The following is a 23,894-nucleotide window of genomic DNA, read 5'->3' as shown; positions in this document are numbered from 1 at the left end:
TCCTTGTGGCTGATTTAAGCTATGCAATGTTCCTGCATTCTGTTTTTGTTGGCTTATCATGATCTCATAATGTATGGAGGGTGGTGAGATTCCCCAGAGGATTGTTTGAATTTAGTTGTACATGTAAAAAAAAAATTTAATTTAATAACATTTAAAAAAAAAAAAAAAAAAAGATCAAATGTCTTACCATGTGCTCATGTACTCTGGCCTGCTTGTGAAGAAAATTAATTTTGAAAATGTTCTGCGCCGTATGCTGATGCCCCACAGGGCTGGTTTTAGACTAAGTGTGGCCCTGGGCAAAATTAAAAATGGGGCCCGTAGGTCGCATGACCAAAGATCACAATGATGAGTTATGCTTCACCTCAACTAATGGCCATAACATGGTCCAAATCTAAGATATATAGTACATTTTTTCTGTGTTTAACCCCTTAAGAGCACGAGTCCTCTCATGTTCTAGGAGGGCCGCTTAGGAGCTGAACATGAGTCATAGCGGGATGGTCTTTCTGCCATCAGCAGCCAGGATTTGTGTCTAATGTCGGACAACACCAATCCAGGTGACATCCTGCATTAACTCGTTAGCAATCAAAGTTGAGTGCAGCATCTAAAAACGTTAAAAAAATTATCCTGTCTGCTCAGCAAAGCTGTTTGGGACACTTGTGGTGAAATCATGGGGTCCCTATCAGCTGAAAAGACTGTGGGAGGACCCTAACCTGCCTCCTCACCATCTCATTGGTGCTCCAATGCTGCATGAAGCCATGGCAGCCTGGAGCAATAGAGTGCCGAATACACGGATCAATGCAGTGCCATGGCATAGCATTAAACAGTGTATGCAATTTAAAAAGATTGCATGTAATAGTCCCCTGTAGGGACAAAAAAATACTTAACGTGTTAATAAAAGTTTTGATCACACCTTTTTTGATCACACCCTTTTTGATCACGCTGCTGCTGCGGCGATCCAATCATCCAGCACGGCAGGCTGAGGTTCCCTCACCTGCCTTCCCAGCGTCTTCTGCTCTGATCTGCCTTCCCGCAGACCAGAGCAGAAGATGACTGATCATGCTGATCAGTGCTATGTCCTATACAAAAATAAAAAGTACAGATCACAGCGCAAAAAATTAGCCCTCATACCGCCGCTTATACGGAAAAATGAAAACGTTATAGGTCTTCAAAATAAAAAATATATATATTTTTTTTTAAGCCCAACAGTAATAGAAAAGTATGCTATCATGGCTATCATTTTAATCATATTGACCTAAAGAATAAAGAACACATGTAATTTTTACCGTAAATTGTACGGCGTGAAAACAAAACCTTCCAAAATTAGCAAAATAGCGATTTTCTTTTTCATTTCACCACACAAATATTTTTTTGGTTGCGCCATACATTTTATGGTAAAGTGAGTGATGGCATTACAACGGACAACTGGTCGCGCAAAAAACAAGCCCTCATACTAGTCTGTGGATGAAAATATAAGAGAGTTAAAAAAAGGAGGGGAAAAAAGGAAAACATAAAAATGTAATTGTCTGCGTCCTTAAGGCCCAAATGGGCTGCGTCCTTAAGGGGTTAATGTAAGCAAAAATAAACAAATTTATGCAATTATCTCCGTGTGTAAAAGTCTGAACTATTAAAATATAACCTTATTAAACCACATGGCCAATAGCATATATGTAAAAAATGTAATTATAAAAAGCAATAAAATAGTCCCATCAAAACAAAAAATGGTACTGATAAAAACTACAGATCATGGTGCAAAAAAAAAAAATTAGCTCTCCCCGTATAAGGTAAAATAATAATAAAAGAAAAAGTTATAGGGTCAGAAGAGGATCATTTTTTTAAAGTGGTAAAATAAAAGCTATATAAATTGAGTATCATAGTAACTGTATGGACCTACATAATAAAGATGTGTTATTTTTTAGCAAAAAAGTGCACTGTGTACACTGTGAAGACCCCAAAATTTACAAAATGGCAGGATTTTTCAGTTTTTCCCCATAAATAATCTTGTGGTGCAACAATTGACATCACTACAAAGTAAAAAAAAAAAAAACTCATATGGGTCTGTAGGTGGAAGTTTGAAAGCATTATGAGAATTAGAAGGTGAGGAGGAATGAATGAAAGTGCAAAAATGTAAAATTCCCCCATGCTCAAGAGGTTAAAGTGCAACTGTACCACCAGCCCTCCTAGTGAGACCGTATGCCAATGATAAGCAATTTCGCATACAATTTTTAATTGTAAAAAAAAAAATCTACATGGAATATGGATATAAAACCTTGCACCATGCTCATTCTTTGCACAAATTTCACAAGAAAAAGAAAAAAAAAATCATGAATTAGCTCTTTTTAAAGGACAATGGACTGTTCAAGCAGAATCTAGCACATTTATGGCAGCAATCCATGTCCGCCACATATTTCTGTCATGGATTATTTGAAAAATACATGTCAGATATGCCATTAGCAAATTCTAAAAGCATTAACACACCCTTACTCTTCCTATGTATAAGCAAGCAATGACTTAGTAGATAAATATGCTAAAAGAGGAGCCAGGAAACTTTGTACTGGCTAAACAAATATTTCCATTTGTATGTATAAATAAGTTATAGCATTTCACATTTTACTTTTTTAAAGTTTAATATTACTTTTAAGTTTGTGCCATGCTTAGAAGAGAGTCGAGTTAAAATAAGGTAGACTATTGTGTCATCTTCTGTTGGTATCCATCTAACCATAACATTTTAAAGGGCCCCTTAAACACAAAACGTATATATATATATATATATATATATACACACACATACATATATATACACATACACACACACACAAACACAGAATTGCCAGAATTGCTTGTACAGTACTTTAGATTTAAATGTCCTCAGGTTCGGCAGCTTATTTCTATGAAAATTACATAGAAAACACAGTCCTACCTAAACACGTTGTCTGTGCAACAACTCAAATTGTACATGTCAGCTGTTCATATGAACATTCTATCAATTATTGACACAAAAGCCTGATGTGGGTCACTCTATAGAAATGAATAGGAGAGGGAGATACAGTAACGAGTAGAGACAAGCAAACTTTCAGTAATTCGATTTGTCACGAACTTCTCAGCTCGGCAGTTGATGACTTTTCCTGCATAAATGAGTTCAGCTTTCAGGTGCTCCGGTGGGCTGGAAAAGGTGGATACATTCCTAGGAAAGTGTAAGTTTGTGACAAATCAAATTACCGGATGTTCGCTCATCTCTACAAGTGAGTAAGCACATTCAGCCAACTCTTTATAATAATGGAGACCAGGGACCCCATTTCTAGTTGTATTGCATTCAGTGCTTTGCATAAGTATTCACCCCCTGGACTTTTCTACATCTTGTCATGGTATAACCACAGATATTTTTTTTTCCCATTGTGATTTTATGTAACAGACCAATACAAAATAGCCCATCATTTGGAAGTGGCAAAAATATTACATGGATTTCAAGTGTTACGTGCATATGTATACACCTGTTAAAGGGGTACTCCTAAGACATCTTATCCCCTATCCAAAGGCCGTCCCTCCCATAGACTTGCATTGCAGGGGCGGGGCATGACATCACACAGGGCAGAGTCATGACATCAAGATACTCCGGCTCTGTAGTTGTGACCCGGCAGACTCCGATGCTGCAGTGCTGGGTGCAGCTCCCAGAGGTGGGTGCTGCATGTGAGATAGCGGGGGTCCCCAGCGGCGGGACCCCCGCGGTCAGACATCTTATCCCCTATCCTTTGGATAGGGGATAAGATGTCTTAGGGCCTGAGTACCCCTTTAAGGCCTCAGAGTATGTTATAGAGCATTACTGAACAAACAGCAGAATGACCAAGTAGCTCACCAAACAGGCGAGGGAAACATTTGCGAAGAACAAAGCAGGGTTAGATTATACCAAAATATCCCAAGCTTTGAACATTTCACGGGACAGCATAAGATCCATCATCAGAAAATGAAAAGAATACAGTACCACCTCAAACCTACCAAGACAAGGTCTGCCACCTAAACGGACAAGCCAGACAAAGAATAAATTAATCAATGAAGCCATAAAGAGGCCTGTGGTAACTCTGGAGGAGCTGTAAAGATCAAGGTGGAAGAATCTGTTCACAGGACCCCTATTCGTCATCTGGCTATATGTGAGTGGCAAGAAGAAAACCATTGTTGAAAGTGAGCCATATGAAATCCCTTTGGAGTTTGCCACGAGCCATGTGGGAGATACATAAAACATGTGGAAGAAGGTGCTCTGGTCAAATGAGACCAAAATTTAACTTTTTCCAAACACTGTAGCAGAAACTCAACACTGCCCATCATCTTGACCACACCATCCCACAGTGAAACATTGGTTAGTATAATTAAAAGTACCTTTACTTTATTAAGAACTACTAGTCCTTGGGTGGTGGAGTGTTGCACAAAAAATCTTGCCTCTTGTGCATTTTTTTGCAAGTTTTTTTTTTTTTTTTTTTAAGTTGCAGTTGATAAATCAATGACTTCTGCATCCACCAGAAAAGAAATAAAAAATAAAAAAGATTACTACAAATAGACACAAGCTATGAATGTGTGGCTATTGTAAAGTTGCAAAAATAAAATAAAAAAATAAAAACATCTAAAATGCGGCCTGCGACAAATATGAAAAAAAAAAAAAGTCTTGACTTACTGCCGACTGCTGGTATTGTTGCCCGTCATCTGATGCTGTCTTATTACTGGGGCCCAACACTTAACGCTGCTGCTCAGCTAAATGCTGGCAAAATCTGTATCCCGCCTCAGCAAGTGATTGACTGAGCAGCAGTGTGATGTATTGAGCCCTGACCTATCTTCTTGGTACCCGGGCACACTAACGCTCAGCCATTCACTGGGTAAGGAGGGACACCACTACAACCAGCGATTAGCTGAGCTGCAGTGTTACATGTTGGGTCGCAAATGCAGGAAGAAGGAAGAGGATGGGACAGCAATAAGTCTTTTTTTTTTTTTTTTTTTATTGCGGCAGGCTGGGTATATGGAGTTGAAAAATGTTTTGCTTGAGTACCCCTTTAAGTGTATTTAAGTTCCAGTTTTCAACAGTAGCAAAGTGGGCAAAAAGTCTAGGGGGTGGGGGGGGACATAGGAAAACACAGAAAGCTGAAGAGTCCTTAACCACCCTGATATTTTGATATTGCATATGTTATCAGTAGGCCTACACAAGTCTGAAGGTAGGTCTGCTACATCATCCTAGTCCTGGACTCATGAATCAAGGCAAACAAGGCAGATGTGACCCTCAACAAGTTTGTGTGTATTCAGATTACTACAGTATACATAAACACAACATTATTAATACTAAAAGTTTAAAGAAACATCACAATAATAAAATGAGGAGTAAATGGTAATCCTTGTCCTACACGTAGCAGGGCAGGAAGGATCTGTAGTCATTTTCAGACTTGTGCTATTACAAAACAGCACAACTTCATCAGCTTATGAATGTAACTGTAAACATTTAAAATACTGACTGTATAGTAAAAAGCTATTCAACATAAAATGTCCAAGAAATAGTGAAGTGTGCATGCAATAACAAACTCAAACACATAAAAATTATACAAATAAAATGCTAATTTCCAGATCAGATGATAATTAATTGACTATTCATCTATTTTACTCACCCTGTAATCTATTATTATTCCTCAAAGTTTCTTTTTTCTCCAATAGCATCAAAGCGACTGGTTGCATTTTCTCTGAAATGTTTCATTATTACCTACTCTCTTACCACTCTCACAATATAAAAATGGTAAAGATCTAACATTATAAAGTTCATTGGAAGAAATATAAATAAGGTTGCACCTTTCACAGAATTTAGGGCAGCAACATTTTGCATAAAAAAATATTAGAACCTCTAATCCTTCTTAACTTCCTTTGTGTCTTTTCTAGGAGCAGTTTGGATGGTGTTCCACACTTCAGTGTATAGCAATGTACCCATAAAAACTAGAAATGTACCAAACCAGTGCCAGATGGTAAATGGGTTTTTGAAGTAAAGAATGGAGATGATGAGACTTATGAATTTTCGCAAAGTGACAACTAGGGTGACAGTCAGTGAAGGGCATTCTGTAGTGAGAACGAATACTCCACGGATGCAGACATATCTTGATAAATATGTTAAGGCAAACTCTGTAACATCAAAAGCACTGACCTTCTTAAAAGTGAAGCAGCCATCTCACACATGTACAATAAGAGAACACCAGAGCAGTACTAATTGAGTTGGGATTTAAAGTGATACGGTCATTTGAATGAACATTTGACACATTGTCCAGACATATATTATGTGTGTAGTAAACGCTTACCCCTGCTGCTGTTCTCCAATTCACCTGTGCTGTGGACCCACTGGTCCTGCCCCCGGCTTCGCTCCACTAGCATATGAAAGGATATGTCCGGCACTCAAGGTGTACGGATAAAAGAATGCTTGCTTTATTGAAGTCTTGACACAGATATCACATACAAAGAGGCTTGTCTGACGTGTTTCCACCCACCAGTGCTTAATCGTAGACATAGTAGTCTACTATTAAGCCCTGGTGGGTGCGCAACACGTCATACAAGCCTCTTTGTATGTGATATCTGTGTCAAGACTTCAATAAAGCAAGCATTCTTTTAGCCGTACACCTTGAGTGCCGGACATATCCTTTCATTGTCCAGACATGTCTGTCAAAAGTTAAAATTGCATTAGGTCTCAGTTCTGACCGCTCCTGGACAAAGCAGCAGCAAAACGCCTTGGAGGGTGAGGTGGGGGGGGGGGGGGGGGGGCGGCATAGAAGTTTAGCATGCATGTACTATTGTGTATGGAGTTAATTTATATATACATATTTTATATATACATCTCTTGGGCATGTTATGATATTGTCTTAATGCACTTTATATAGTCTTACATTGATTACATCTACTCTTGCTCTATCACTCATTGCACTTTATTGTTAGAGCAATAGTTTTGGATTAGTGCAATATAGCCTTACACTGCATAGTAGAATTTTATTTGTGGTGATGCAATATATATTTTGTGAGTAGTGCAATATAGTCTATGTTTACATTTATTATTTACATTACCCTGTTATGCACTTTACATATGGTACAATAATAGAGTCTACATACCATAGATATTGAGCTATCCATCCATTTTGCCCTCTATTCACTGCATTTAGTATTTATTTTTCCTTTTTCATGAATTAGACACCTATTGATTCGGTGGATGTGTATATTTCAATCAATCTATCTATCAATTGATTGTATTTATTACTCTTTGCTGTGCCCCTCCATCCGCAAAAATATTTTAATTGTCCCATGTGTATGTGTTTTTATGGGTTGTACCGGGTAATATTTCAGGAGTAATTAATAAAATTTATTTTGCATATTACATTTGTTAGTTTTTGACTTATTTTATATGGGATCAGTTCTGAGACGTGCTCGATCATGAGTTAAAAGGGGTACTCCACTGGAAAACTTTTTTTTTTTTTTTTTTAAACCAACTGGTGGCAGAAAGTTAAACAGATTTGTAAATTACTTTTATTTAAAAAAAAATCTTAATCCTTCCAGTACTTATTCAGCTGCTGTATGTTCCACAGGAAGTTCTTTTCTTTTTTAAATTTCCTTTCTGTCTGACCACAGTGCTCTTTGCTGACACCTCTGTCCATTTTAGGAACTGTCCAGAGTAGGAGATATACCCATAGCAAACCTCTCCTGCTCTGGACAGTTCCTAAAATGGACAGAGGTGTCAGCAGAGAGCACTGTGGTCAGACCGAAAGGAAATCCAAAAAGAAAAGAACTTCCTGTGGATCATACAGCAGCTGATAAGTAGTGGAAAGATTAATATTTTTTAATAGTAATTTACAAATCTGTTTAACTTGGCACCAGTGGATAAAAAAAATATTAAAAAAAAGTCTTCCAGTAGAGTACCCCTTTAAAGCTGTATGAAGTCATGAGTTCTAGCCTCATGAAGTGCGCTGCAGATCTCTGGCTGGCCGCAGGCCTAACTGATGCACTCCATAGACTATAATGGAGTATCTCAGTCTGGACAACATGTCAAAAGTTTATACAAATTAAAGTAATGCTTTAAGTTTTATGTTGTGCTGGTGTGATGAATACCCCATGTCACCATGTCATACCTATTTAGGGGTATAGTCCACAGCAATATTTTGTAAGAGCATTATCCAGCTGTAGACCAGACCTTTCTGTTTTCTCTGACGTGAACTGTAGAAACAGCTGGAAAAATCAATGCAAGGATACTGAGTGATCACATTCATGATAAGATAAAACCACATGATGGGCATCTGGATTCCCAGTAGAGGCAGCTGGAATGGTTCTGTAATGCATTAAACATAGGCAGTTCAGCATCAATTAAGATTAAGTCCCTGTCCACTATTAATTTAATAAATATTATATATACACACACACATACAACTTATGTGTATAGATAGATGGATAGACACAAACACATTATTCAGATTCACAAATATCTAAAGGTTAACTGTACAGGCTGTGTGTTTTCAAGGTGTCTACGTGCCCCTTCTTCAGCTTGTCTTGCTACAGATTTTTTAACTACAGTATTTGTTCATGGGAGTTAGTGTGCGTTCACACAGCCGTTTGCCCCCGTTTTTTTATCCCTGTTTCAGCTCCATTTTTGCATATTGTAAACGGATTTTATCACAGACAGGAGGCTCGTATCAGATGCATATTCCTTCTTTATTTTGCCCAATAGCAGAAAGAAATGCAAGTGTTAACAACATAAAAAGAAAAAATGCTGGTAACTAGGTACCTAGCAACCATAGTGACTCCCCTTTCTCTCCTCCACCAATGACCATACACAGGGAGTCCTATATAAACTGGCTGCAGCTCCTCCTCCTCCTCTTTCTTTCTGCTCAGTAGCAGTGTACATACCAGATAAGTACTCTAATTGTGATTCATTCTCTATTTCTAACTATAGCACCGCTTCTTGCGGTCTTCCATATATCTTGGCCTCTACAGATACTGAGTTTCCAATAGGATTTTTTCACCACTAACTTTCATACTTCTGTATACCTATACTATTTTGTCCTGCCTGGTGTCGGTACTGTAGACACCGGGCCCCCTCTGCGTTCTCTTTTAATACCTGTTCCCTCATTTCCATATTTCTGTTACCTGTCTCCCTTCTGGTACGGCTTTCAGTTTGCCGTTACCTCCCGTTGGGCCCGCGCCATTTTCCCCCACGTCGGCGCTTCTTCTTCGCCGCTGTTCTCGCGAGAGCCGGAGCGCGCGTCTCGCTCGCTCTAAAAGGGGCGTGTCGCTGACGCGCGGCGCTCGCGGAGACAGGGGAGTGGAGGGAGTGGAGACGACTCCCGCTCTGACTGCAGCGCAGAACGGGTTTTGAGTGCCCGTTCGGCTGCAGTAACACGGCGGTCTCGCGATTCTCCGGGTCGTGCGCTTCTCGGAAGCGCGCGTCTCGCTGAGGGCGCGGACATAGGCGCCCTTACTACGGGCCCTAGTCCTCTCAAATCTCTTTGCCTCCGCACCGCTGCGGGGGCGGAGCTTCTCGTACAACACCTGTCTGCACGATAGACAGGATTGTACACACATACTATACATCCAGGTCTGTAGGTATATATATCGATATATACATATATGTATGTAGATTTTAGATATATATATATATGTATATATATGAGGATATATAACTACTTTTTATTTATATATATATAAAGTATAATACACTACTATACTTCAATTACACCAATTAACAGTCCCTGTTATCCCCTTTTTGTCTTCACAGCCCGTATTCTCCATATACTACAACTCACCATGTCTGTGCATAATGTGCCTACTCCTCTGGATGGTGCACCAACCCCCACTTTAGAGGCAGAGGTCCCCTCCTCTGACTTGCTACAGCAACTCACCAAATCAATGCACTCAGCCATTGCGTCTGCTATGTCAGCAGTCAACGCTAATATATCCCGCTCTGTCTCCCTGGCGCTGGCTACGCCTCGCCAGGAGGAGACGACGGTGATTTCTGTCCCGCCCTCTGTGCCCCATGCGTCGGCCCAGGCGCCCAGCCTTTTAAGACCCGGTAAGTCCAGCCGGAAGAGACGACATTGTTTGGACATACTTACCCGTCCCGTTGCCTTGTCAACTGAAGGAGACGGTGATTCACATTCTAAGACCTCAGTACCGCCTGAGGAAAAACATGTTGCGGTTATCAGACCCCCAGCCCACGGGGATTACATCAATAGTCGGGCTTCTCATGTCTCCAAACGAGTTAAACCTAACTCTTTCGTAGAATTGTCGGAAGACGATTCTGACATGACGTCAGATCATCAGGGCACGGATTGGAGTGAGGACGACGAGAGCCTGGAGGAGGAGGCGGGCCCTTCCTCTGCCCCTGCTCCCCAGGCAGAACCCTCCAGAACCCCGGTGGACTCATTGGGTGTTCCCTTTTTTAACCCGGATGATATTACTCATCCTAGATCCGGGGAGTGGACACCTTCTCCCCAAGTGTCTAAGTACATTGAGACCTGGTTACGCAGATCGTTGGATCGCGCAAACCGCAGCAAATTGAGGGCGGAATGCCCAAGGCCATCTATCGGCAATAGTGTTGCGAAGACCCCCGATCTGGACCCCATCCTGGTCAGATATCTCCTCAAATCGGGGAAGAACCCCAAGAAGGAGATTGATAAGTCCTTCAAAGGGGTGCAGGACAAACTCCTGGACATTCTGGGTCCATTGACAAAGATCTTGGACATGTCCGAACAGGCAGTGGCTTCTGACGCCCCTGTAAATGCAGAGATCCTAAGGGGGTGGGCGTTGCGGGCAATCTGCCTGCTCGGCAACGCCAACACGGCCATGTCGGCGGAACGCCGCAGGTCTATCTTAATGCGCTTGGACCCTCAACTGACCCATCTGGCCTCTGACGAGCCGGGCCCGAGTGCAGAAGGACTGCTCTTTGGCGAATCCTTCATAAAAAACATTAATAAATTTGTCGGGCTGTTCTCCAGCCTCGACAAGGCCCAGTCCTCTCTGAAAAAGTCTTCTCAGGGGAAGGTTTTCAACAAGGCTGGAAGGGGTAGGGGTCGCCCTTCCAGCCGCGGTTCGTATTACCGACCCTACCATAGAGGATCTGTCCACTTCACACCAGACAGACAACACTATACACCCGCCCCACCTATGCAACCGGCTACCCCGTTCTTCCCGACCAGAGGTCGTCCATGGAGGACCCGAGGTTCCACACGTGGTTTCCCCAGAACCAGAGGCACAGGTGAGACTTTCTACCCCACTACCGGATGTACCGGTAGGGGGCCGTCTGATGTATTTTTCCACGCTTGGTCCCGGATCACTTCAGACCCGTGGGTGCTACAAGTGGTGTCGGGTTACTGCATAGAATTCACATGCAATCCTGTACAGACCCATTGGCCAAGGGCCATTCAATTTACAGACGCGGACAGGGATCTGGTCCACGCGGAACTGTTGGAGCTAAACCAAAAGCGTGCCATCAGGGAAGTGCCCTGGAACACTCCGGGTTTTGTCAGCAACGTCTTCCTGGTCAAAAAGAAAGACGGCGGACACCGACCCGTGATAAACCTGCGCTCTCAACGACTGCGTTGTCTACCGCCATTTCAAAATGGAAGGTATACATCTGCTCAGAGACCTGCTGCAGCCGGGCGACTGGCTGGCAAAGGTAGATCTGAAGGATGCGTACCTTACAGTACCAATCCATCCCTCATGCACTCGATACCTGCAGTTTTGTTGGGAAGATCGCAAATGGGAGTTCACATGCCTCCCGTTCGGCCTCTCCTCGGCTCCGTGGTGTTTCACCAAATTGCTGAGACCGGCCATGGAGGTCCTCCGGAGTCGAGGTGTTCGGTTGATCGTCTACCTCGACGACATTTTGATCATGGCTCCTACATGCGTACTGGCCAGGCGGCATGTCCAGTGGACGATGTCGCTCCTCATGGATTTAGGTTTTTTGGTCAACAGGAAGAAGTCGGTGTTGTCACCGGCGAGGAACTTGGAGTTTTTGGGCTTTCTGGTGGATACTCAGTCCGCCACTCTAAGTCTTCCGGTCAAGAAGTTGACCACGATACGCAAGGAGATTCGGAGTATCCTCCGCAGGACGAGGGTATCCTTGAAGGCTATCGCACGGATTGTCGGACTGCTGTCAGCATCAGTCCAGGCGATATTTCCGGCGCCTTTACACTACCGGGCCCTGCAACGTCTAAAAATCAGACATTTGCAGGAGGGCCTGTCGTACTCGGACGAGGTTCCGATATCTCTGGAAGCCAGGGAGGAACTCCTCTGGTGGCTCCAACATGTCCAGGATTGGAATGGGAAGACCATCTTCAATTCCAAACCAGACCTTGTGATGGAGTCGGACGCCAGTCTTTCCGGCTGGGGCGCTCGTTGCGGGACTTCCTCCACGGGAGGCAAATGGTCAGGGTCGGAGGCGCAGTTGCATATCAATTGCCTGGAACTCCTAGCGGGATCGTTCGCGCTCCGGAGTTTTGCATCCCACAGATCCGATTGTTGCATCCTGCTGCGTATGGACAACGTAGCGGCGGTGCAGTATATCAATCGACTGGGCGGGACGAAGTCGAAAATCCTCGCGGATTTGGCGACGGAGTTCTGGGATTTCTGTCTTCAACGGAACATTGTGTTGAAGGCGGAATACCTACCCGGGATTTCCAACTCCATTGCGGATTGGAATTCCAGATACCTCAGGGATTCCAGCGACTGGATGCTGGATCCGGCGGTGTTCCAGTCGATACAGTCTTTGTGGGGGCCGTTGGCCGTGGATTTGTTTGCCTCTCGGCTCAATCGCCAATTGGAGATATTTTTCAGTTGGCGTCCGGACCCAGAGGCCGCAGCTACGGACGCGTTTCTTCAGCATTGGCCTCAAGGGATACTTTATGCCTTTCCGCCTTTCGCAATGATCCCAAGAGTACTGTGGCAGACGGAGAATCAGGAAGCGACTTTGGTGTTGATCACCCCTTGGTGGCCGACCCAATCGTGGTTTCCGCAGATTCTGGGTTTGGCCATGGACGTACCGAGACTATGTCCGAGCCTCCCTTCATTGTTGAAGGGCCCGAAAGGAGAATCACACCCCTTGATTCTTCTCGATCAGTTGCCACTGTTGGCGTGGCTGATTTCGGGTCATCGTCACTTGGGGGACGTATTTCGCAGACGGCTAGCAACCTCATTAACGAAGCATGGGCGCCGGGTACCAGATCGGCTTATTGATCTGCCTGGGGACTTTGGCTACGTTGGTGCACACGACGGGATTTGGATCCCGTTCGCGCCCCTCTAGCTGAAGTCATAAATTTTTTATCGGATTCTTTCGAAACGGGTAAGGCCTATCGCACTATCAATGTGTACAGGTCGGCCATTTCTGCGCACCATTCCCTGGTGGATGGTTTGCTGATCGGTCAACATCCCGTGATCTGTCGCCTCATGAGGGGGATTCGGTTTAGGAGACCGCCTTCCCCTCGTTATCAGTCTACTTGGGACGTTTCTCTCGTTTTACGGATGTTTGAGGAGTGGGACGACAATGATCAGCTATCATTGAAACACCTCTCCTTCAAGTTGACCATGTTGCTGTGTTTAATTTCGATAAAACGTATATCCGATGTGCGCGCCTTGGACGTGTCCAGGAGACAATTTGTCCCGGATGGAGTTAGGTTTTCGGTCTGCCGTCGGACGAAGACCGATCTGCGTTCGGTTTTTTACCCGTGTTTTCCGTCTCATCCAAGATTGTGTGTGGTACGTTGTCTCCGATCCTACGAGAATCGGACCGTACCGTTTCGTACGGGGCGCGATGCGCAACTGTTGATTTCGTTTTGTTCTCCGCACTTACCTGTTTCATCCCCTACGCTAGCACGGTGGGTGAAACAGACGATGACGCTGGCGGGGATCGATGTGTCCGTCTTTCTCGCCCACTCCACTAGGAGTGCTATGGCGACCAAGACTTTTCAGTCTGGAGGCTCGCTTGCTGACATTCTGAAGGCGGCCGATTGGTCGTCTGAAGATGTCTTTAAGACCTTCTACTTTAGACCTACTCAGCATGTGTCTATGTCAGTATTGTGATTGTATTGCATTGTATTATTATTGCTTTGAACATGCATCTGATACGAGCCTCCTGTCTGTGATAAAATTGAAGATTTTCCTAGTATTTTGACGGAAAATTTAGATTTTATAAAGACAGGAGGCGAGTATCATCCCTCCCATTGTACCCTACCCTACTCTATGGTATTCTTCTCTCTTTTCAGGCTATTGAAGATTTTATCTTACACATCGGTTTTACAGTTGGAGTTACTCGTTAGTAACATTGCTATCCATCGAACCTGCGATGTCCCGACGGACTCACCACGTTGATGTTGATGGAAGTTCCGGTGGATAGTTTGGAGATCCACGTGGTTAGCTCGGTTCCTGGTTGGGGAAATCTCCCAGTGCCCGAGAAGTGATGATCTGTTCCAGTAAAGAGGCTGCCTGAGATAAAGAAAGAGGAGGAGGAGGAGCTGCAGCCAGTTTATATAGGACTCCCTGTGTATGGTCATTGGTGGAGGAGAGAAAGGGGAGTCACTATGGTTGCTAGGTACCTAGTTACCAGCATTTTTTCTTTTTATGTTGTTAACACTTGCATTTCTTTCTGCTATTGGGCAAAATAAAGAAGGAATATGCATCTGATACTCGCCTCCTGTCTTTATAAAATCTAAATTTTCCGTCAAAATACTAGGAAAATCTTCAATTAAAAAAAAATTTTTTTTTAAATCCCATTCATGTCAATGGGATTTTTTTACAATCCGTTTTCATCCGTGTGCACCCGTTTGCACTCATTTCCGTTTTTTCATGGAAGAAAAAAACAGCACATGCAGTATTTTTTCTTTCGTGATAAAAGCGGAAGAAAACACGGACATTATAATTTTAACATTGAAGTCTATGGCAAACGGATGAACCTTTAATGTCATCCGTTTGCACCCGGGTTTAAAATATCAGTAATTACATCTGAGCATGCTCAGAAGAGGTGACATCAGCAGACTCCTACAGTGTTGTGGGACTAATACTACTCTCATCATGGAAACAAGTCTGTTCGATGATGGGAGTAGTAGTTCCTGGCTGCGGGAGTCCCCGGTGGCTGGGGGGACTACATTAGTGTTTGTACTACAACCCCTATCATGGATCAGACTCTGTTCCATGATGGGGGTTGTAGTACAGGGGCTGAGGGATTGATCGCACCTGGTCTCACTTCTGAGACCCGATCTGATCAGAAGTTATTAAGCAGGGGAGCGGGCGGCATGGTCCGCCACCCTGTGATCACCGATGTACTGTATTTTACTTTCATTTTTAAATTCCCCGCGGGGAACTCTGAATGGCCCGTACCGAGGAGCCAATCAGGGCTCCCTGCAGGGATTTTTAAAATGGACAATGTATATTAAAAGCGCTGTGGGGGGGGGGCAAGATATATAGCGCTATATATCTAGCCCCCCAGCGCATTTATAAAGATATAACCCCCGTCAGCACAAAAATATATACCCCCTGCAGTATATATTATAATATATGTGAGACCCCCCCGGCCAGCGCATTCATAATGTAACCCCCGCCTGCGCCTTTATGATTATTTACCCCCTGCCAACACATTTATGTGACCCCCCGCTCGCGCATATGTCATTACTGCAGCACGATGTATGACTAGTATAGTATTGTACTGGCAGGGTATCGCACCAGCCGATGCCGGCGCAATGCTGCCGATAGAATACTATTCAAACATCGCGCTGCAGCCTGCAGGGGCATATTATATAGAAGTGCTGTGGGGGCCAGATATACAGTATTGTCTGGCCCCCACAGCACTTCTATATAATATGCCCCTGCAGGCTGCAGCGCGATGTATGATTAGTATTCTATCTTCAGCATCGCACCGGCAGCGGCTGGTGCGATGCTCTGCTAGCAAAATACTATTCATACATCGCGCTGCAGTAATGACATATGCGCCAGCGGGGGGGTATATATTGATAATTGCGCTGGCGGGGAGTATATAATTATAAAGGCGCAGGCGGGGGTTACATTATAAATGCGCTGCCGGGGGGGTCACACACACACACATATATATATATTATATATATATATAAACACACACACACACACACACACACTGCGGGGGTATATATTTTTGCGCTGGCGAGGGTTATATCTTTATAAATGCGCTGTGGGGGGCAAGATATATAGCGCTATATATCTTGCCCCCCACAGCGCATTTAATATACATTATACATTTTAAAAATCCCTGCAGGGAGCCCTGATTGGCTCCTCAGTACGGGCCATTCAGAGCTCCCCGTGGGAAATTTAAAAATGAAAGTAAAATACAGTGCATCGGTGATCGCAGGGTTGCGGACCATGCCGCCCGCTCCCCTGCTTAATAACTTCTGATTGGATCTCAGAAATGAGACCCGGTGCGATCAATCCCTCAGCCCCTGTACTACTACCCCCATCATGGAACATAGTCTGTTCCATGATGGGGGTAGTAGTACAAGCACTAATGTAGCCTCCCCAGCACCCGGCAGACTCCCGCAGCCAGGAACTACTACTCCCACAATGGAAACAAGTCTGTTCCATGATGGGAGTAGTACTGGTCCTGGCTGCAGGAGTCTGTAAATGGCTGATTTTTTTCATAAAAAACAAAAAAAAAAAAACGGATTAAAAACGGTTACTAACGCTTCAAAACGGATACCCGTTTGATCAGCCGTTTAAATTCGTTTTTTTTTTATGGAACGGGGGCAAAAGGCCGTGTGAATGCACCCTTAAAGGGGTTCATTCCTCGAACGAAAAAATAAATCTCAGCTGTCTGTTAGCTAACTGTGGACCGAACAAATGCACAGTCACTACCTTCAATAATGGACTGCTCCAATGACCTGTCCCACCTGTCTGTGCATTGGTTTAGTTCAGTAATTTAAGGGACAGTTGGGACGGGTCAATGGATTTGTCCAGGGTTAGCAAAATCAGATGCAGAAAATCTGCAGCAAAATATGCTGTTGTGAATATACCCTTACAGTGCCTGGCATCAGGAGCTGTGACTTAGCTATCAATTGTGGGTGTCAACAGTTTAATACAATTGACAATTGAGACAATTGTCTGAGACATCCATTGTTTGGCATTGGCGCTTAAAATGGTTATTCAGAATATTTAAACTGATGGGTGGGCATAAACCATATTATGCTGCACACCTAATTAGGATGACATTTTGTTTATGTGTTATGTTACACATGATATTTTGTCAGTATACCTTAAAAGGGGTACTCCAGTGGAAAACTTTTTCTTTTTAAATCAACTGGTGCAGGAAAGTTAAAGAAGTACTATGATGCAGAATTTAGAACCCCCCAAATATTCCCCACGGCTGTACCTATCCAAGTCATTCTTTCTTGAATCGATCCAGCCGTACTCCCGATGCGGTGGCGCATAGTTCTCGCCACTTCCGGGTTATGGTGGGGTGGAGGAGGACGTAAAAATAGTCATCCCCCATGCTGCCTTGCTCTGATTTCCTGTCCCTCCGTGCCTCTCTACTCCTCAACCCCTCCCTTCACTTATGAACTCCCCTCCCGTGTAATTACAATAATCACACCCCCCCCTGCTGCCGCCCAGCATGTGAATCCAGCACTATGATGTGTGTCTCCCTCCCCTGCACCAAACAAAGTGAGCTCCAATGCTGTACTCTGCTCACAGCGGAGATACAGCTATTTGAGCACACTCTGCTCTCCTAGCTATATCTCCCTGGAGCCTGAGAAGCAACAGGACACAGCCTCACTTCGGTAATAAAGTCCTCCCCACCCCCTCAAGTGTATAATACAGTGTTTCCCAACCAGGGTGCCTCCAGCTGTTGCAAAACTACAACTCCCAGCATGTCCAGACTGGCTGGGAGTTTTAGTTTTGCAATCGCTGGAGACACTCTGTTTTGAAAAGATATATATACATAACAGAGAACATGTTTGTAATACATTTTGTATTACTGTTTGAAAGGGTATTCTGACACGTTTGCACAGCCCAGCCAATGACGGCTGTTCAAACAATGAGTATATGAATATGTAAAGGATGGGAGTGACCGGATTCCAGGGAGGGGGGCAGGCTGAGAGAGGGGAGGATGATGAGAGCGGTGAAGATGGCCGCAGTCGGCCGAACACACAGGGAACGAAATTCATAATTGTGGCAGACAGGCTGTACTTCCGGATATCGGCAAAGTTGGGGATGCATGCAAGTGAGACAATGGAGGCAATTGACTTTCTCATATAACTTCTTGATGTCTTTACAATGCCATAACATAACTTTGCTCCAGAGTACTCCTTTAAACAGATTTGTAAATTAAAGAGGAAAATTACTTCTATAAAAAAAATCTTAATCCTTCCAGTACTTATTAGCTGGTGAATACTACAGAGGAAATTATTTTCTTTTTGGAATACAGTGCTCTCTGCGGACATCAGGACCACAGTGCTCTCTGCTGACACCTCTGTCCATTTTAGGAACTGTCCAGAGTAATATATGTTTTCTATGGGGTTTTTCTCCTACTCTGAACAGTTCTTAAAATGGACAGAGGTATCAGCAGAGAGCACTGTGGTCATGATGTTAGAGAGCTCTGTTCCAAAATGAAAATAATTCCCTCTGCAGTATTCAGCAGCTAGGAAGGAGGATTAAGAATTTTTTATACAAGTAATTTACAAATCTGTTTAGCTTTCTGGCACCAGTTGATTTATAAAAAATAAAAAAATTAAAAAAAAAGCTTTCCACCGGAGTACCCCTTGGGGACCAAGACCATTTTAACCCTAAGGACCAGAGCATTTTTTGCAATTCTGACCACTGTCACTTTAAGCATTAATAACTCTGGGATGCTTATACTTAAGAATTTGATTCAGAGAATGTTTTTTTGTGTGACATATTCTACTTTATGTTAGTGGTAAACTTTTGTCGATACATTTCTTGGTGAAAAATTCCAAAATTTCATGAAAAATTTGAACATTTAGCATTATAACTTTGAAGCTCTCTGCGTGTTATGAACATGGACAAATAAATTCAAATACATTATATACTGATTCACATATACAATAGGTCTACTTTTTTGTTTGCATCATAAAGTTGACATGTTTTAACTTTTTGAATACATTAGATGGCTTCAAAGTATAGCAACAATTTTCCAAGTAAATTTCAAAATCTGAATTTTTCAGGGACCAGTTCAGTTTTGAAGTGAATTTGAGGGTCTTTGTTAGAAATACTCCATAATGGACCCCATTATGAAAACTGCACCCCTCAACGTATTCAAAATGACATTCAGGTTTGTTAACCCTTTAGGTGTTTCACAGGAATGGCAGCCAAGTGAAGGCAAAAATTCAAAATCTTCATTTTTTTACACTAACACGTTCTTGTAGACCCATGTTTTTATTTTTTTATTTTTATTTTTTACAAGGGGTAAAAGGAGGAAAAAGCCCCCCAAAATATGTAACCCAATTTCTCTCGAGTAAGGAAATACCGTATATACTCGAGTATAAGCCGAGTTTTTCAGCACGATTTTTCGTGCTGAAAACACCCCCCCTCGGCTTATACTCGAGTGAACTCTCCACCTGCAGTGGTCTTCAACCTGCGGACCTCCAGAGGTTTCAAAACTACAACTCCCAGCAAGCCCGGGCAGCCATCGGCTGTCCGGGTTTGCTGGAAGTTGTAGTTTTGAAACTTCCGGAGGTCCGCAGGTTGAAGACCACTGCGGCCTTCGACATCATCCAGCCCCCTCTCACCCCCTTTAGTTCTGTACAGTACTCACCTCCGCTCGGCGCTGGTCCGGTGCCGCAGGACTGTCCGGAGAGGAGGTGGTCCGGTGGGATAGTGGTTCCGGGCTGCTATCTTCACCGGGGAGGCCTCTTCTAAGCGCTTCGGGCCCGGCCTCAGAATAGTCACGTTGCCTTGACAACGACGCAGAGGTGCGTTCATTGCCAACGTACTTCTGCGTCATTGTCAAGGCAACGCCTCTATTTCGGGCCGGAAGCGCGGAGAAGAGGCGCCCCCGGTGAAGATAGCAGCCCGGAACCACTATGCCACCGGACCACCTCCTCTCCGGACAGTCCTGCAGGACCGGACCAGCGCCGAGCGGAGGTGAGTACTGTACAGAACTAAAGGGGGTGAGAGGGGGCTGGATGATGTCGAAGGCCGCAGTGGTCTTCAACCTGCGGACCTCCGGAGGTTTCAAAACTACAACTCCCAGCAAGCCCGGACAGCCGATGGCTGCCCGGGCTTGCTGGGAGTTGTAGTTTTGAAACCTCTGGAGGTCCGCAGGTTGAAGACCACTGAGGGCGGATGATGAGAAGAGGATGATGAAGGGGGGGGTGTGGGATGATGACAAGAGGATGATGAAGGGGGGGGGGGGATAATGAAGGGGGGGGTGTGGGATGATTACAAGGGGATGATGAAGGGGGGTGGGGATGATGACAAGAGGATGATGAAGGGGGGATGTGTGGGATGATGACAAGGGGACGATGAAGGGGGGATGTGTGGGATGATGACAAGGGGATGATGACAGGTGATGATGATGAGGGTCTGGATGACAGGCGGTGATGATGAGGAGGATGTTAATGACGGGTCTGGATGATGACAGGGGGGGATGATGTATTTCCCACCCTAGGCTTATACTCGAGTCAATAACTTTTCCTGGGATTTTGGGTTGAAATTAGGGGTCTCGGCTTATACTCGGGTCGGCTTATACTCGAGTATATACGGTACCTCATATGTGGATGTAAAGTGATCTGCGGGTGCACTAGAGGGCTCAGAAGGGAAGGAGCGACGTTAGGCTTTTGGAAAGCGAATTTTGCTTTAGGCATGTCACATTTAGGAAGCCCCCTACAGTCCACACTATTTGGGAAACTACACCACTCAAGGTACGTAACAAGGGGTGCAGTGAGCATTTACACCCCACTGGCGTTTGACAGATCTTTAAAATTACATTTTTCATTTCCACGGACCACTGTTTCAAAAATCTGTCAGTCACCTGTGGGGTGTAAATGCTCACTATACCGTTATGTTCCATGAGGGGTGTGGTTTCCAAAATGGGGTCACATGTGGGTATTTTTTTTTTTTTTTTTTTTTTGCGTTTAGGTCAGAACTGCCGAAATCAGCAGCCACCCCTGTGCAAATTACCAGTTGAGGCCTCAAATGTACATTGCGCTCTCACTCCTGAGCCTTGTTGTGCACCCGAAGAGCATTTTACGTCCACATATGGGATATTTCCGTACTTGTGAGAAACTGTGTTACAAATTTTGTGGGTCTTTATTTCCTTTTACCTCTTATGAAAATGCAAAGTATGTGGCAACATCAGCATGTTTGTGTAAACTAACAGGCTGGTGTAGACCCCAACTTTTCCTTTTCATAAGGGGTAAAAGGAGAAAAAGTCCCCCAAAACTTGTAGTGCAATTTATCCCCAGTACGGAGATACCCCATATGTGGCCCTAAACTGTTGCCTTGAAATAAGACAGGGCTCTGAAAAGAGAGGATGCCTCCAGCTGTTGCAAAACTCACCACATGCCCGGACAGTCAATGGCTGTCCGGCAATACTGGGAGATGTTATTTTGCAACAGCTGGAGGCTCCGTTTTGGAAAAACTGATGTACAAGATGTTTTTATTTTTATTTGGGGGGGGGGGGGGGGGCGACTGTATAAGTAAGGATGTAGTGTATATGTACATTTTACTCTTTATTTAGGGTTAGTGTAGTGTTTTTAGGGTACATTCACAGGGGCCGGGGTTTACAGTCAGTTTCCCGCTGCAGTGGAAAATTTGCCGCATCTCAAACTCGAAGAGGGAAACTTGCTGTAAACCCCCGCCCATGTGAATGTACCACTGACAGACCTTGCATGCTGGGAGTTGTAGTTATGCAACAGCTAGAGGCACACTGGTTGGGATTGGGATTAGGTAACAGACTACCGCAATGTTTCCGCACCACTGTCCGTTTCCTAACTCAGTGTTTCCCAACCCATGCGCCTCCGGCTGTTGCTAAACTACAACTCCCAGCATGCACGGTCTGCCAGTGCATGCTAGGAGTTATAGTTTTGCAACAGCAGGAGGCACACGGGTTGGGAAACACTGAGTTAGGAAACAGACAATGTTTCCCAACCAGTGCGCCTCCAGTTGTTGCAATACTACAACTCCCAGGATGTCCAGACAGCTGAAGGGAGTTGTACTTATGCACTGTGTAGTGTTCTCCAAACTGTAGCCCTCCAGATGTTGCAAAACTTCAACTCCAAGCATGCCCAGACTGCCAAAGGCTGTCTGGGCATGCTGGGAGTTGTAGTTTTGAAACTCCTAGATACAGCAGTGATGATCACTTTATGGCAATCTTCACTGCTGGGAAACCGCCGCCACTGGCTTCACTTGACTGCGGCTCCTTCACATTTGGGAAACCACCACCACTGCCTCCACTTGCCTGCGCCTCCTGTCTGCTGCTGGTCCCTGGTCCCCATGTGAAGCCAGGTAACCCGTGCCGGCGGCCCTCGCCGCATCCATAGGGCAGGGGGGGGGGGGGGGGGGGGGGAATGAACGTTCACCCCGCCCCTGCCCTGCAATTCGCTGATCAGTCCTGATCGGCCAATCGCAGGGGAAAGGAGGAGGTGGCACCCCTGCCACCTCACTCTTATCCTTTAGGACGATCAAGGCCGTCTCTGACAGCTCCGATCATCCCTATTTTCCAGCTATATGGTCATCAGAGACCCGATCAGCCCGGAATCGCCGCAAATCGCTGATGTGAATTGATCTCAGGACCCCCCCAGGCATTTGCACAGGATGCCTGCTGAATGATTTCAGCAGGCATCCCGTTCCGATCCCCATCCGGCTAGCGGCGGGGATCGAAATTCCCATGGGCATACAGGTACGCCCTTGGTCCTTAAGTACCAGGACGCAAGGGCGTATCCATACGCACATGGTCCCCAACAGGTTAAATAGGTACTCTGGTGGAACACTTTTTTGTTAATTTTTATTTATTTATTTTTTTTTAAATCAATTGCTGCCAGAAAGTTAAAACAGATTTTTAAATGACTTCTATGAAACAAATCTTAGTCCTTCCAGTACTTATCAGCTGCTGTATAATACAGAGGAGGTTCTTTTCTTTTTGAATTTATTTTCTGTCTGTCCACATTGCTCTCTGCTGACACCTCTGTCCATGTCAGGGACTGTCCGGAGCAGAAGAAGTTTGCTATGGGGATTTGCTCCTGCTCTGGACAGTTCCTGATACAGACAGATGTGTCAGCAGAGATCACTGGTGTCAGACAGAAAAGAACAACTCAGATTCTTCTGTAGCATACAGCAGTTGATAAGTGCTGGAAGGATTAAGACTTTTTAATAAAAGTAATTTACAAATCTGTTTAACTTTCTGGAGCCAGTTAATATGAAAATAAATTGTTTTCCACCAGAGTACCCCTTTAATGAAGTAACATTTTCACTCTTATCAAATGATCTGTTTAACCTCTTAAAGACGCAGGGTCCCGGTCCCTGTCTATAATGCTGTGTCACGCCGCGTGATAGCGGGTCGGTTCCGGCGGCTAATTGTGTGTGGCGCTTCTGATCGGCATTTTTTTCTTCAATTTTGTCGCACAATAAAAAAAAAATTCTGTCTCGCCGTGGATTTTTTGGTAAAATGACTAATGTTCACTGCAAAGTAGAATTGGTGGCGCAAAACATAAGCATTAATAGGGAATTTTAGGTGCAAAATTGAAAAGGTTATGTTTATTAAAAGGTAAGGAGGAAAAAATGAAAGTGCAAAAACGGAAACGGAAAGTCCTTAAGGGGCTAATAGTTCTGATTGTATATGTACCTTCACTCAATGCCTAAGATAGTGGAGTACAGCGTTTTGCTATTTTTGTAAGTCCCTTTGTAAGTGTGTGGGAACAGCTCCTTCTCACAATCCTGTG

General features: G+C 44.3%; 1 protein-coding gene across 2 annotated transcripts in view; it reads right to left on the bottom strand.

Moving 5' to 3' along the window:
• Window positions 1-2,784: 2,784 nt before the first annotated feature.
• The window catches only part of SLC35B4 (solute carrier family 35 member B4), a 41,863-nt gene continuing 20,753 nt past the window's right edge, over window positions 2,785-23,894 (bottom strand). Inside the window, exons 9-11 of one of the 2 annotated variants that reach the window (XM_056573177.1) lie at window positions 14,342-14,463; window positions 8,242-8,317; window positions 5,974-6,113 (exon numbers count right to left, since the gene is read on the bottom strand). In XM_056573177.1, the coding sequence (XP_056429152.1) occupies window positions 8,255-8,317; window positions 14,342-14,463 (185 nt within the window). In that variant the 3' untranslated portion in view covers window positions 5,974-6,113; window positions 8,242-8,254. Of the gene's footprint in view, window positions 6,114-8,241; window positions 8,318-14,341; window positions 14,464-23,894 lie in introns of both variants that reach the window. The other variant, XM_056573176.1, reaches the window with a different exon arrangement.

Source organism: Hyla sarda, chromosome 4 (assembly GCF_029499605.1).
Source record: "Hyla sarda isolate aHylSar1 chromosome 4, aHylSar1.hap1, whole genome shotgun sequence".
NCBI classification, from domain to species: Eukaryota; Metazoa; Chordata; class Amphibia; order Anura; family Hylidae; genus Hyla; species Hyla sarda.
The sequence above is the reverse complement of the archived record's forward strand: the minus strand, read 5'-3'. Positions and strand labels throughout refer to the sequence as shown.